Below are 13,883 nucleotides of genomic sequence, written 5' to 3'. Positions count from 1 at the left end.
TTCGAATTTTGAATTTTTTTGCGATGAGTTAATTTCACCGAATGAAGGGGTTTTTTCAACTTTTTCAACAGATACGTAAATATGGGGGTCAAATGGGTCAACTTTACCAATCAAAACTTTTTTTCATGTTTTAAATCAAAAAAATCACATTTTTTCGCAAACTATCAATTTTTTTAAATCGACTTTGCGACAAGTTACCATCCCAATTTTTTAATATGTTGTTCAGCATGAACAGTTGTCCATAATATATTTTTTTCAGAATTTTTGAGAGTCGGAACGATATGAAAACTACGTTTTGAAACTTTTTGAGCTAATTTTTTGTACGAAAAAAAGTGGCAACACTGATTTTTATGATATCATCAAAAAGCTAAACAAAAAGCCTTTCAAAACCCTTAACTATGGGAAAAAGTTCCATTTTGGTAGGTATCGCGGTTATCGAGTAGGTAATCCACTGCTGAAATGGATGATATATTTTAGGTTCATTGAAAACTTTGACACCCCCTGGCTGCCTTTAAAAATGAGCTAGACGGCTGCGATTTGCGCCATTAGTCATCCCTTCGGAAGGTCTTTCCCCGGGAAAAATTTCAAAAAAATCGCCGAACCCCCCTACCAGTTCTTGATCCAATTGACGTGGAATGACCCATAAGCAGCTCTTGTGCCTCCAAACTAGTGTTTTTTTCAGAATTTTCAAATCACTCCTGAAGGCGTTATAATCAACTTCAGCAGCTGAAAATTTGATCTTGTCTTAAAACTGGTGAATCAAAAATCTCACAAATCTAAGGTGACCAGTTGAAAAGTATACTTTTTAAAAGTTATAAAAAGTCTCAAAATTTGAAAAAAAAAACAAAATTGTCACTTTTTGTAATAAATTACTCAAAAGTACGTCCAACTCTCTAAAATTGACAACCTAAATCGATTGCTACCTTCTTTCAGCGGATCCGGAGCCTTCACCAAAAGTTAGATTTTCTCCAAAAATTTCACACCTATCGCTCCTGAAGGTGTTGATAATAAATTCGGTCGACTCTTTAAATCGAATTAAAGTGGGTGAATTGAAAAACCGAGAAGACTAGTTGAAAAGTGTATCTTTTTTACGAGTCAAAATCTCAAATAAACAATTTTTAAAAAATCCAACATCGTCAATTTTTAATGTAACAAATAACTCAAAGCTCCGTCATACATCACCTTAAGTCGACTTTTGCTTAAATTTGAAAATTGTCAATATTTTTTTAATACATATCTACCTATTTCAATTATTAAAAAAAAAAAAAAAAAAAAAAAGAAGCTAAAAAACGAATTTTTGAAACTGATTTTGAAATTTTGGAAATATGATTTCTACCGGGAATTAAGGATAGAATTTGAAACTGCTTAAAAAGTCGAATTCTTGAACATTTTAAATTCCTCATCTATTTTCTGTACCTACATTATTTTATAATCGGATTTTCAAAGTTAAAATTTTAATTCCAATGAAGATTTCGATGAAAAAAAATAAATAAAAATTTATTTCGAAGTTTCATGGGCCGAAATTAACATTTTAGAGCTCTGATTTTAATTTTCAGTGATGGAAAGTGTGAATCAAATCTGTTAAAAAAAAAGAACGTGAATTTCAAAATTTTGAAAATTTTTGCCAGCAATTTCGTAATTTAAAAAACAAAATTCAGTAGGTATAAAATACAAAAAATGATTAATTTGAGTAAATTATTTGAACTTTTCCAAAAAAATTATACGACTTTAATCTTGAAATTTAAAAAAAATCCAACTTTATGAACAGTTTTAAGATTACAATCACTGAAAGTAAAAATTAACAAAACATGGCATAATTTTAGCAAAAATTGTCAAGAATGCATAATGAAAATCAACAAAAAAAATGATAAAGTTTTGATGAAATTTGCCTAAATTTATCCAAAATTGCAACAAAAAAAATATGCTTGAAGCAGTTGAAACCTCTTTCAAGTAAGTATGCATTTTTGGAACTTTCATTGCAATTTAGCAGCTTTTGTGTGATTTTGATGCATTTTTCTAAGAGTTTTTACGACATTTTATCGCGTTTTTATACCTTTTTTTTGTACGTTTTGGAAAAATTTTACTGAAAGTTTGCGTTTATTTAGTAATTTTTAGTGACCTTAAATTTTGGGGTTTTTGCAGCAATTTAAGGGGATTTAGGCTCTTTTTCATGCTTTTTTGTGGACGATAGTACACAAATTTCATTATTTTTTTGTATTTTTTAGTAATTTATTGTTTCTTTTGAGTGTTATTACATAATTGTATTGTGTATTAATACTTTTTCGTGCATTTTCGGAAAATTTTGTCGAAGTATGATTTCCTCACATTTAATTTTTAACACGTTTTTAAAGTTTTTGGTTTATTTTTCTTTCTTTTTGACTGTTTTACACAATTTTGGCAAATTTTACCAAAATTCTATCACTTGCAGGTAATTTTTGGTGACTTCAATCATTTTCAAGCGTTCTTACAAAATTTTAACGTAGGTACTTAGATACTTTCAACTTTTTTTCATTTTTTTTTTTTTTTTGCAGTTTTTACCAAAATTTTAGCAGTTCTTGGTAATTTTTAGTTATTTTAATGTTTTTTTTTGGTGCTTTTTACATCATATAAGTCTTAGGTAGGTACCTACTTACTTTTTCATGTATTTTTGAACAATTTGAATGAAATTTTGGCGGTAATTTTTCAGTAATTTTTATTAATAGGTAGATATTTTTTTTTTGAATATTTTGGAATTTGGGAGATTTGATTTCACAAAGTTTTTTGTCAGTTTTCATGCATTTTTGGCATATCAAATACTGAAATTTGATCACTTTTTTGGTAATTTTCAATGATTACATTTTTTTTTTTTTTTTTTTTTTTTTAGATTTTGGAACTGTTTTGTACCGACAGGAAGAGTTTTGAACCGGACAGAGCTAAATCGAAAGAGCATGCCAAAATACATTTTCATCCAAAATTTCGGGATTCAAAGTTTATTTTTAAATTTTTATTAAAAATAAAATTTGGGCCAAAAAATGAAAAGAAAATCAAAATTTCACCAAGTTGACTTTGAAAGCTGAAATTCGGTAAGTGCCGAATTTTCGACTCTCCAAATCGAATGGAAACGGTTTCAAGTCTCTTAGAGCATTCCATGGAGCCTTCAAAAAAAATTTGAATGTTGAAATTTCAAAATTTTACCTAAAGAAGTTGCAATGAGCAAAAATTTAATTTAAACATTAATTTCAACATGTCGAGTGAACTGGAAATGATATTAGGGTTCTTTTAAGCCTCCGACAATTTTTTGGAAATTTTAGTTTCCCAAAATATGAAAATCTGGAATTTCAAGAATAACTCTAGTGGCTCAAAACCGGCTGGAAACCATCTCCAGTCGATGCAGCATGTTGAAATAAAGGTATAAGTAAAGTAAATTTCAACTTTGCAACTTCCTTTGCTAAAATTTTGCGAAAATTTCTACTTTCAAGATTCGAAAATTTGCTGGAGGCTTCAAGATTGTTCAAAACTGTCCGAAACTGTTTCCAATTGATTTGATGGGTCAAAAATGGAACGCCTTATTTTTCAAGTGGTCACTTTCGAGTAAGTACCTACTTTTGAATAATCACTTTTGGATTTTCGTAATTTTTTCAATTTAAAAAAAAAATGGGCATATTAACTCAGGCAGGTATCTAAACCTTTTTGGTGCACTGCTGTTCAATGAAATTCCTCTGTTTGATTTCCAATATTCTCAGGTATCTACTAAAAATAAGTCCAAGTTCATCCTCGGTCGATGTAGCATGCCAACTACTGCAATAGAAATATGATGGTTCGTCTTCTTTGTCACACATGACATATATTAAAAGTACCGACGAGTATATGGTTGTTGTTGTTACATTTCATACAACAATAGTGTTTTGAACTGGCATACTTCTGCTGCGAGTAGCGAAGTACATATTTATTCTTTAATGGAATTTTGAAAAGGTCAAGATTTAGTCCATGTGGACTGAATGGACTAGGTACCTCTACTTACTACCCTAGCTTATATTGATGAAAGATGAAACGAAAAAGAAATACCGACTACAACGAAGACTTCATCTTTCATTTGCAAAATATTACACCTTATGCATCGGATTTGTCATAATTATCTTAATTTCTTCAACGATGGCTATTTGAACAAGTAAGTTATCTCAAACGTGACAATAGGCGTAGTATAAATGAAAAAAAATTCGTACATATAGAGATGTCAATGACATCTGGAACCACATCAGTGTCTACCTAATCCTATCATCATCTGAAATCATTGCAAAACAAAGTGTGCGTGTTTGACACAGACAGAGACATATGCGTTACGCAATAAACCGTTCTTACAGTTAACCGTTGTACTTAGTTACTTGGAAGAGGAGAAAAAAAAACTTACAAAAAAGTACCAAATTGATAGATAGAGATGATGAAGATAGTGTGTAAACTATGTTCTAATAAGTATGACGAATTCGACGTGCTTCTCGAGATCGAGATGTTCATTTATGGGCGATACGATATGTGTTCATAAGGTCATATATGGCTGACAATAATAGGTGTATTTTTCATGGCCAATTTAAACCGCATCTCTGCTACGAGAGTCTGTATTGCTTTGCTAAACTATTTCAATCAAAGAGTATCAACGTATAAACAGTTTAATAGTTTTTTTTTTCAACTTCACCATCGGATGCAGTTGTTGTAGTATAGATTAAAGTAAACTCATACATGAGGAGTACCGTTATTGGAAAATATTTTCTTTTTCTATACTTATAAGGTTCAATATGAGATCTCTAAAACATGGTTAGACGATCGCCGACCATTACAAAAGTATATAGAAATGTACTCGAGTGAAAAATCAACCATAATTATCCTTCGGGTTAAAAAATTTTCAGTTGAGCCGAACATACGAGATGCCTTGTAAATGATTGACGTACACGAATCGTACTATACCTCAATGTACTTTTACCCAATGTTCAATATGGTTTCGGATAATTTCAGCGAATTATCGAAATTAACTAGTCGAGATTTCGATTCGGTGAAATTCACGATGTATGGACTACATCTTTCAAAAGGCTGTCACACATGGTGAATTATTTTTATCAATTTCAACGTCGAGTGAAATCATTTAATGGAGGAACTGGTCTGTTTAGTTTTCAACTTATGAATCGAACCGAACGCTAACGATGGTAATTTTCATTTATTCACAGATTTCATCGAGTTCGAGTTTCCAATACGATGTCAGAATTAATGACGATAGGTGTTTTACGAGTATACGAAGAACGAAGACGTTTCATATTTACACAGCTGTTTTCGATGAAAAATTCATTACCAAGGTACATGAATACTTTTCTTCAACGAATAAAATTCTAGTTGAACTGAAAAAAACATTTTATTGATAAATCTAACTCGTGAAATTAGGTAGCAAAAAAATTACATAGAACAATAAATTGAAAACAATAAAAATATAATAATATTACACACTAGAATAGGTTACAGAAAAATCATACTCGTACTCGTACATTACGGTTTTATAAAGATGACGATAACAGAGTATAAAATGATGATATCGCTATAAAAATATGACGAAATTCAATAAACGCGTTGATAAAACTTGGTAATTTATACATTTTACCTTGGAAAAAACATGGTGAATCGATCTGATTACATTCCACAACTTCCACCGGAACATCCACCCATGGTGGGAGGGGGAGCAATATCAGACATCGTTCTGAATCCACCTCTGAATTGAGTCGACGAGCCTGGTCCCCTGATTTAAAATAATAATAATAATAATAATCGTTAATAAAAATTGGAATCGAACATAAAATTATTTTATGGTGGCCTAATTTACCTTCTAGAAGACGATGAAGAGGAAGAGCTTCCTCCAGTGGATCTGTAGCCTACGGAACGATTCGACGATGAAGGGAATGCAGGTATTAATGTTTGGAAACTGAAATCATGTATTTTTAAAATGAGTAATACCCGAATTAAGAGTTGAATAGTGATCGTTGTAAGGTGATTGACTTACAATAACTCGATAGCAGATACGAATGACCAGAATGTCTCCTTTAGTCTATCCTTTCCCCAAGGTTTGGGGCCATCACGAACTGTACCATCTGTAATAAGAATGTAATGATTATTTCCATTCTGATGTGATGATGAAAGAGTGATGAAAGAGAAATGAACGATTAAAATAGGGTGCTTACCTCGAGCAACGTAGACCATTTTGATGAGTTCTGGGTGAGATTTGATTGAAAAATATGACGAAGGTCGATGAATTGCTTCAGTTGAAATACTGGAGTTGATTTTCTAGAAATTTTTTATCTTTCTTTTCAAATTGCTGCGAATTTTTTATGTAAATTGTTACGACTTGGAAATTTTAACACTTATCAATCATTGATTGGACAACGTAAACAAAGCAGGATTCGAGCTATCGAGCAGTGTGACCATTTTGACAAATTCTAAATTAATTGTCAAATTTTGAAACTTTTTTCTTCAAAGTTTTGAATTATTCGATACTCCATTTGAATGAATAATGTGAAATCTGAAAATTCTGAATTTTATTAGTTTGAAGAAAATTTGTAAGATAGATTGAAGAAGCATGTCCAAAATCCATATGTTTCCTCAGGGATTCAAACTTCAAAGTCCTAGTAGGGTCCATCTCATTCTCCAATTCTCCATATAAAGAGCTTTAAGTTCATAGGACTTTATCCATAGAGCCATGGGGCATTTCATTTCTGATTTCTTCGACTCCCAAATTTTCGAAAAATTGCTTACCCAAACAAAATCTAAATCCAAAACTCAAAACCAAAAGTGGTCGAAAAACGTGATTGGGAATTGGGAAGCTACACTCTGAGAATATTGTCTTTTCTAGTCACAAGTTGAATTTCTTGAGGTTTGGGCACGATTTTCAATTTCAGTCAGCACAATCATTCAAAAAGGTATTTTTTGAACCCACAATTTTCGAAAAATTTTAAATTTCCCAAAAATGGTTGAAAAAATGTGAGTGGACAGCTACAACTTTTGGAAGTCTTGGAAGCATCTTTTCTAGTCACAAGTCAAGTTTCCTAGGGTTTGGACGCAATTTTGAGACTTGAGTTTGTCTAAATAAAATTTTTTTGAAGATGGGGGGCTCAAAATATTCAAAAAATGTCCCAAAAATGATGGGAAAATGTGATTGAAGCAAGTTTTCTCTCTGTTGCAGAAACCTTGTTTTATATTTATTTATACGAAAGGAAACTCAAATACTTACTACCTTTTGAACGATCAATACGATTTGTAATTTCATTATACGTTCAACATAAGCCTTTCAAAAAAAAGGAACTCATTTGTGTGTATTTCAAAGCTCATGTGGTGACAGTGGCTCCAAAAGAACCAGTTAATGAAATTTATTATCTTGTCTGAGTTCTCATCTTATCATCCGACTGTGCCCTTGCTTCGCTATATTTTAGTAGATAAACCTATCTTGAATTTTGATGTTGAAATTGCCACATACGAGTGAAATCTACCAGATGATATGAATATGAGAATGACAAATTGGCAACTAAACTAAACGATAAAAAATAAACTTCGTTTTTAAAATTTAAAATTTTAATTATTTGTAATTACTGATCTTGTACAAAATAGAAAAATAAATATCACATTGAATTATACTACAGCTAGGAAGATTATTTTACTTATAAAACTGCGATTCAAGAAAAAGTTTCAATAGGTAATTTATTTTTTAAAAAAAACAAAAAAAAATGGAAAAATATCACTTTGAATTTGGAAGATTATTTTAAAACTGTGATTCAATAAAAAATCTTCAATTATTATCTACATTTATACAAAATAGAAAAATATCACGTTGATTTAATTTTAATTAGAAAGCTTCTGTCTTTTCATATCATTCCAGTCCAACAAACGATTCAATGCGTAAAATTCAATCTACCTCCTTCGTTTCTTTGTGCTAAAATCTGGTGTTCTAGGTTTGTAGTCTGGTGACTGGACTGCCTCCATACTGTAAAATGCATTAGTAGGTAATTAATGACAGATATTTTATTTTCAAGTGATGAGTGCAAAATATAAGTGCATACAACGCATCAATCCATCGGTACAACTGTCTAATGATATCAGTGATGATGACTTCGTCTTCTACTGCATTTTCCTCAGAACAATCACCAGGAACTTTGTTTATGAATGCGCTTTCTGAGTAACGTGTAACGTTATCCTGGTGTACATGATGATCCAATAAATATAATTAATAATCAATGTGTTAATAATACTACAGAGAAATTGATCACAAATCGTAGAATTGAAGAGTTTACTCACCACAACACTAATCACATAGTTATCACTTCGTTTATTATATGCGAAGGCGAAATAGAATGTTCGTCCCGCATATTTATACGTCGCATCCAAGTTATTTATATCGCTTTCATGCCAGTTGGCCGGAACATCAGTCGAGTGGTCTCCATCTACAGTCTCTGTATTAGCTCCATTACCCTTCACGAATTCTGCTTTCAAGTCTATCGTCATCCATATATGAACAAGAACTTTCAGTTTACAAATATTATGCGGAGTGATTCGTCGTGGATAGGAAAAGTCAGTACTCTGTAGAACATCACTCAAACGTTCTCGATATTTATCGGACATGTCTGAAAAGTGAAAATAGATTTAGAATAGAATAATATGCGTTCATTGAGTTTGATATCTTTATTCTTTTAAAAAGACTAAAAGAGCATACCTTTTGGCAGTTTTTTATTCTTCGATCAACTTGGACGATGGGTTTCGAAAAAAATTCACAAATTAACAAGCTTTCATTGAATATACTCTACGAACAGTAAACAGAAACACAACACATGGAGATTTTTAACATGCAGAAACAGAGAAAAAACCTCTTCAGAAACCTAAAATTTTCTATCTCGGCGGTCGGCGACACTGATTTCCAGATCTATTCGAGCAGTGCTACCATTTTGACAAATTCTAAATTAATTGTCGAATTTTGAAATTTTTTCAATTTATTTTTTCTTCAGAATTTTGATACAGAGAATAGAGATCGACGATACTATCTGAATGAAATCTGAATCAGATTGAAGAAAATTTGTAAGCCACATTGAAGAAGAATGTTCCAAAAGTTTCCAAGGAGGTTCAAAAGTTCAAAGGTCCACCACTCCACCAGCCACCACAATCTTCATTTATAATGCGTCAATCGTATCGTCAAGAAGTACCCTACAAACCAATACTGAGCATGACTCATGAGTTGAGTAAGTAACTGGTTCGACTGTTCGACTGCTAATCAGCGAGTTATAAATAGATTTTAATGCCCATCACCCACGACCAACCGGATGTTGACGTCATAATGCCTAAATATTTTTCAAGTGTCGGCGAATAGGTGCATTTAAGACGAATGAAAGACATTGTACGTTATACCTCAACGTCAATGATAAAGGAAAAGGCAAAAGGCAAATCGATGCGACATTGCGACGTGGTTTTTTTCATAGGGTAGCCACGAATTTTTTGATTTTCAACACCGTCGCAAATTTTTCATATTTTGCCACCGCCAAACTGATTTTGAAATTGGCTTAGCGAAAATCTCTCTTTTTGCTTCCATCATGGCCCATCATATAGGCGAAAAGGTTGGCGAAAGCATATGAATCGTCAACAGGTCATTTTCTTTGGCTCCCAAATTTTCGAAAAATTACCTACACACCTAAAATCCAAATCCAAAACTCAAAACAGGTCGAAAAATGTGTTTAGGAAGTTACAACTCTGAGAATCGTCTTTTCCAGTCACAAGTTGAGTTTCTTGAGGTTGGGGTGCGATTTTCAGTCAGCACATTCGAAAAGATACTTTTTTGGGCCCAAAATTTTCGAAAAATTTCCCAAAAATGGTAAAAAAATATTGTGGGTGAGCAGCTACAAATTTTCGAATCATCTTTTCTAAATCTTTTCTAGTCATAAGTCAAGTTTCCTTGAGTTTGGGTGCAATTTTTGAGTTTGCCCATGTAAAATATTTTTTTGGGTGCTCAAAATTTTCAAAAAACGTCTCAAAAATGATGGGAAACTGGGATTGACGAAGAAGATTGAAGTAAGTTTTGACTCTGTTGCAAACACCTTGTTTTATACAAAACTCAAATACTACCTTTAAAATTATGAAATATACGATTTTTTAAAGTATAACTAGCATTCCTTTCAAAGCTGTTGAAGAATTTTATTTTTTCGTTGAAGAAAAGTGTACCTTCTAAGTCCCCTTAACAGTCAACATTCATTCATGATTAATGATTATAATGTAATTTTTAATCGGTAGTATTTTTTTCTTAAATTAAATTTATACCTACCTAATAGTCCGGCATATGACAATAGGACTAGGAGTAATTGCACCCCCCCCTACCCGATCCTCCGGGATACCTTTTTTCTTAAAGGGGACACCCTAAGGAACATTTTAAAGCAAACTTGTCCAAAAAAAAGTTGGCCTTACTTACAAAATGGCGGCCATTTTGATTGACAGGTCAGCCCAAATCGCAGATTTCGCGTTTCAACATAGGACTTGCACGAACTTTTTCAAACTTTACAAAGGTAGATCGAAAGATCATGCAAAAATTTATCACCTGTCAAAATTTGAAATGATAAAGTGCGTTTTTCGATTTTTGGTGAATTTTTGAAAATCGAATTTAGGCCAAAAATGAGGGAAAAAATCAAAAATTTTTCCAAATTGACCAAGAAAGCTGAAATTTGAGGTGTACCCTATTTTCGACATCCCAAATCGATTGAAAACGGTTTCAACCTGTTTTGAGCAGTTCTGAAGCCTCCAGCAGATTTTTGAAACTTGAAATTCCCACAAAATTCCATCAAATTGGAGTTGTAAAGCTAAAATTTATTCTATAAACTAATTTCAATACGCTACGAAGTACTGTAGGTAAATTTCAAGTCGTTTTGGATCCTCCAGCGACTTTTTGAAAATTCCTGCATCCTCCAGCAAATTTTTGAAAAATCAAATGGAGATGGAAAGCTGAAATTTAGGTACTCTACACCACAATTTTAACACCCTTTGAAAACGACTTCTGGTGGATTTCAAGTCATTTTAGAGCCTCCAATGACTTTTTTGAAAATTACTGGAGCCTCCAGTAGATTTTTGAAACTTGAAATGTTCACAAAATTTTATCAAACTAAGATGGAGAGTCGAAATTCATTCTGCAAACTAATTTCAATACGCTACGAAGTTGACTGCTGGTGAATTTCAAGTCGTTTTGGAGCCTCCAGCAACTTTTTGAAAAGTTGAATGACGTTTTTTTGGAAAGTTGAAATTTCCTAAAAGTAGCTGAAAGCTTCAAAACCATTTGAAACCATCATGTAGTCTGCACAGTAAATTTTAGCTTACCAACTCCATTTGATAAATTAATGTTGGGGAAATTTCAAGTTTCAAAAATCTACTGTTGGATCCAATAATTTTCAAAAAAGTCGCTAGAGGCCCTAAAATGACTTGAACCCACCTGAAGTCGTCTTCAGTGTGTATTAAAATTGGAGTGTAGAGTAAATTTTAGCTTTCCATCTCCATTTGATGAAATTTTGTGAAAATTTCAAGTTTCAAAAATCTACTGGAGGCTCCAGTAATTTTCAAAAAAGTCGCTGGAGTCTCTAAAATGACTTGAACCCACCTGAAGTCGTCTTCAAAGGGTGTTAAAATTGGAGTGTAGAGTAAATTTCAGCTTTCCATCTCCATTTGATGAAATTTTGTAAAAATTTAAAGTTTCAAAAATCTGCTGGGGGTTTTAGGAATTTTCAAAAAGTCCCTGGAGGATCCAAAATGACTTGAAATTTACCTGCAGTACTTCGTAACGTATTGAAATTAGTTTTTAGAATAAATTTCAGCTTTACAACTCCAATTTGATGCAATTTTGTGGGAATTTCGAGTTTCAAAAATTTGCTGGAGGCTCCAGAACTGCTCAAAACGGGTTGAAACCGATTCCAATCGATTTGACAAGTCGAAAATAGGATATATCCCAAATTTCAGCTTTCTTGGTCAACTTGGTAAAATTTTGATTTTTTCCCTCATTTTTGGCCTAAATTCGATTTTCAAAAATTCACCAAAAATCGAAAAACGCACTTTAGCACTTGAAATTTTGACAGGTGATAAATTTTTGCATGATCTTTCGATCTACCTTTGTAAAGTTTGAAAAAGTTCGTGCAAGTCCTATGTTGAAACGCGAAATCTGCGATTTGGGCTGACCTATCAATCAAAATGGCCGCCATTTTTTGAGTAAGGCCAACTTTTTTTTGGGCAAGTTTGCTTTAAAATGTTCCGTAGGGTGTTCCCCTTTAAGAAAAAAGGTGCCCCGAGGATTGGCGGGGGGGGGGGGGGTGCAATTACTCCTATTCTCATATGCCGGACTACTATGAGCTGTATTTTATTATATCGGTCATCTTGAATTTTGATTTTTGATGTAGAAATTATTGCAGGTACATAGAATCTACCAGATGATAAATGGAGATGAAAATGACCACTAAACGATAAAAAATCAACTCTGTTTTTAAAGTTTCAATGAAGTATTTGTATAAAATATGTAGAAATCAACAAACCGCTTCAATAACATAAAATAGAAAAACATCACGTTAAATTAGAGAGATTCTTAATTATAAAACTGCAATTCAAAAAAAAAAACTTCTTCCTTTATCTTTACACATCATTCCAAGTCAAACAATCGATTCATGTGTAAAATAGGTATCTACCTACTTCTTTCGCTTAGGTATTTGATTTGTGTCAGAAGATGATGTTCCAGGTTTATAGTCTGGTGACTGGACGGCCTCCATACTGTAAAGTGCATGATGTAATTAATGACAGATATTTCATTTTCGAGTGATAAGTACAAATAATATATATGTGCGTACAACAAATTAATCCTTCGGTTCAACTGTCTAATGATATCGGTGATGATGGCTTCGTCTTTATCTGAACTTTCGTCCTCACAATCACCAGGAACTTCGTTTATGAATGTGCTTGCTGAGTAACCTGTAGCGTCATCCTAGTGTACATGATAATCAATATATTAGTACCTAATAATACCTATACAAAGAAATCAATCACAAATCGTACAATCGAAGAGTTCACTCACCACAACAGTGATCACATAGACACCTCTCGTATACGCGAAGGTGAAATTAAAGGTACGTCCGGCATGTTTGTAAGTTGCATTCAAGTCATTTACACCGCTTAAATGCCAGTTTTCCGGAACAGTAGTCGAGCGGTACATTCCATCTACACTGTATATGCCTCCTTCATAAACAGCTGTATTACCCTTCACGTTCACGAACTCTGCTTTCAAGTCTATCGTCATCCATATATGAACGAGAAGTTTTAGTTTACAAATATCGCCAATATCGTCCGCTGTGAATGCAGGAATAGAGTAAAGATACGAATCCTCAGCACTCCACAGAATATCACACAAACGTTCTCGATATATATCGGACATGTCTGAAAAGTTGAAATAGATTTAGAATAGAATATCTACATACGTTCATAGAGTTTGATTTCTTTAAAAAGAGCTATAGGTACCTTTTATTCTTCGGTGTTCGGTCAACTTCGACAATGGGGTTTGGAAAAAGCTCACAAATTAACAAGCATTCATCGAATATACTTTACAAACAGTAAACACTTGAAAATAATACTTCAGTAAGACGTTTTCAAAGATTCTGCTGTCCTGATTGTCCTGATCAGAGCATGGAGATTTAAAATTCTGCGAATCACATGCACAAACCTGAAAATTTTTTTATTTTCTATCTCGGCGACACTGATTACAAACCTGAAATTTTTTTTTATTTTCTATCTCGGCTACACTGATTTTTTGTCCCACGTTTTCGACTCAATATCGCATTCTGCGTTTTCGACGTTTCATCATTTTGCCAAAATTTTTCAAAGTG

At 32.8% G+C, this 13,883-nt stretch overlaps 2 protein-coding genes across 2 annotated transcripts; both read right to left on the bottom strand.

The window, feature by feature from the left end:
• Positions 1-5,358: 5,358 nt before the first annotated feature.
• Positions 5,359-6,404, bottom strand: LOC135844236 (selenoprotein K-like). The gene is made up of 4 exons (XM_065362384.1): positions 6,195-6,404; positions 6,017-6,104; positions 5,840-5,938; positions 5,359-5,755 (listed from the first exon to the last, which is right to left on the bottom strand). Exons 1-4 carry the CDS (start codon positions 6,211-6,213, stop codon positions 5,650-5,652), a joined length of 312 nt encoding a protein of 103 aa, XP_065218456.1. The 5' UTR covers positions 6,214-6,404; the 3' UTR covers positions 5,359-5,649.
• Positions 6,405-7,560: 1,156 nt separating this feature from the next.
• LOC135843850 (uncharacterized) lies at positions 7,561-13,755 on the bottom strand. The gene is made up of 8 exons (XM_065361888.1): positions 13,519-13,755; positions 13,079-13,437; positions 12,855-12,988; positions 12,700-12,777; positions 8,714-8,800; positions 8,299-8,624; positions 8,064-8,197; positions 7,561-7,987 (listed from the first exon to the last, which is right to left on the bottom strand). The coding sequence occupies exons 2-5, from the start codon at positions 13,433-13,435 to the stop codon at positions 8,776-8,778; spliced, it is 594 nt and encodes a 197-aa protein (XP_065217960.1). The 5' UTR covers positions 13,436-13,437; positions 13,519-13,755; the 3' UTR covers positions 7,561-7,987; positions 8,064-8,197; positions 8,299-8,624; positions 8,714-8,775.
• Positions 13,756-13,883: the final 128 nt, after the last annotated feature.

This window comes from Planococcus citri, chromosome 4 (assembly GCF_950023065.1).
Source record: "Planococcus citri chromosome 4, ihPlaCitr1.1, whole genome shotgun sequence".
Taxonomy (NCBI): domain Eukaryota; kingdom Metazoa; phylum Arthropoda; class Insecta; order Hemiptera; family Pseudococcidae; genus Planococcus; species Planococcus citri.
The sequence above is the reverse complement of the archived record's forward strand: the minus strand, read 5'-3'. Positions and strand labels throughout refer to the sequence as shown.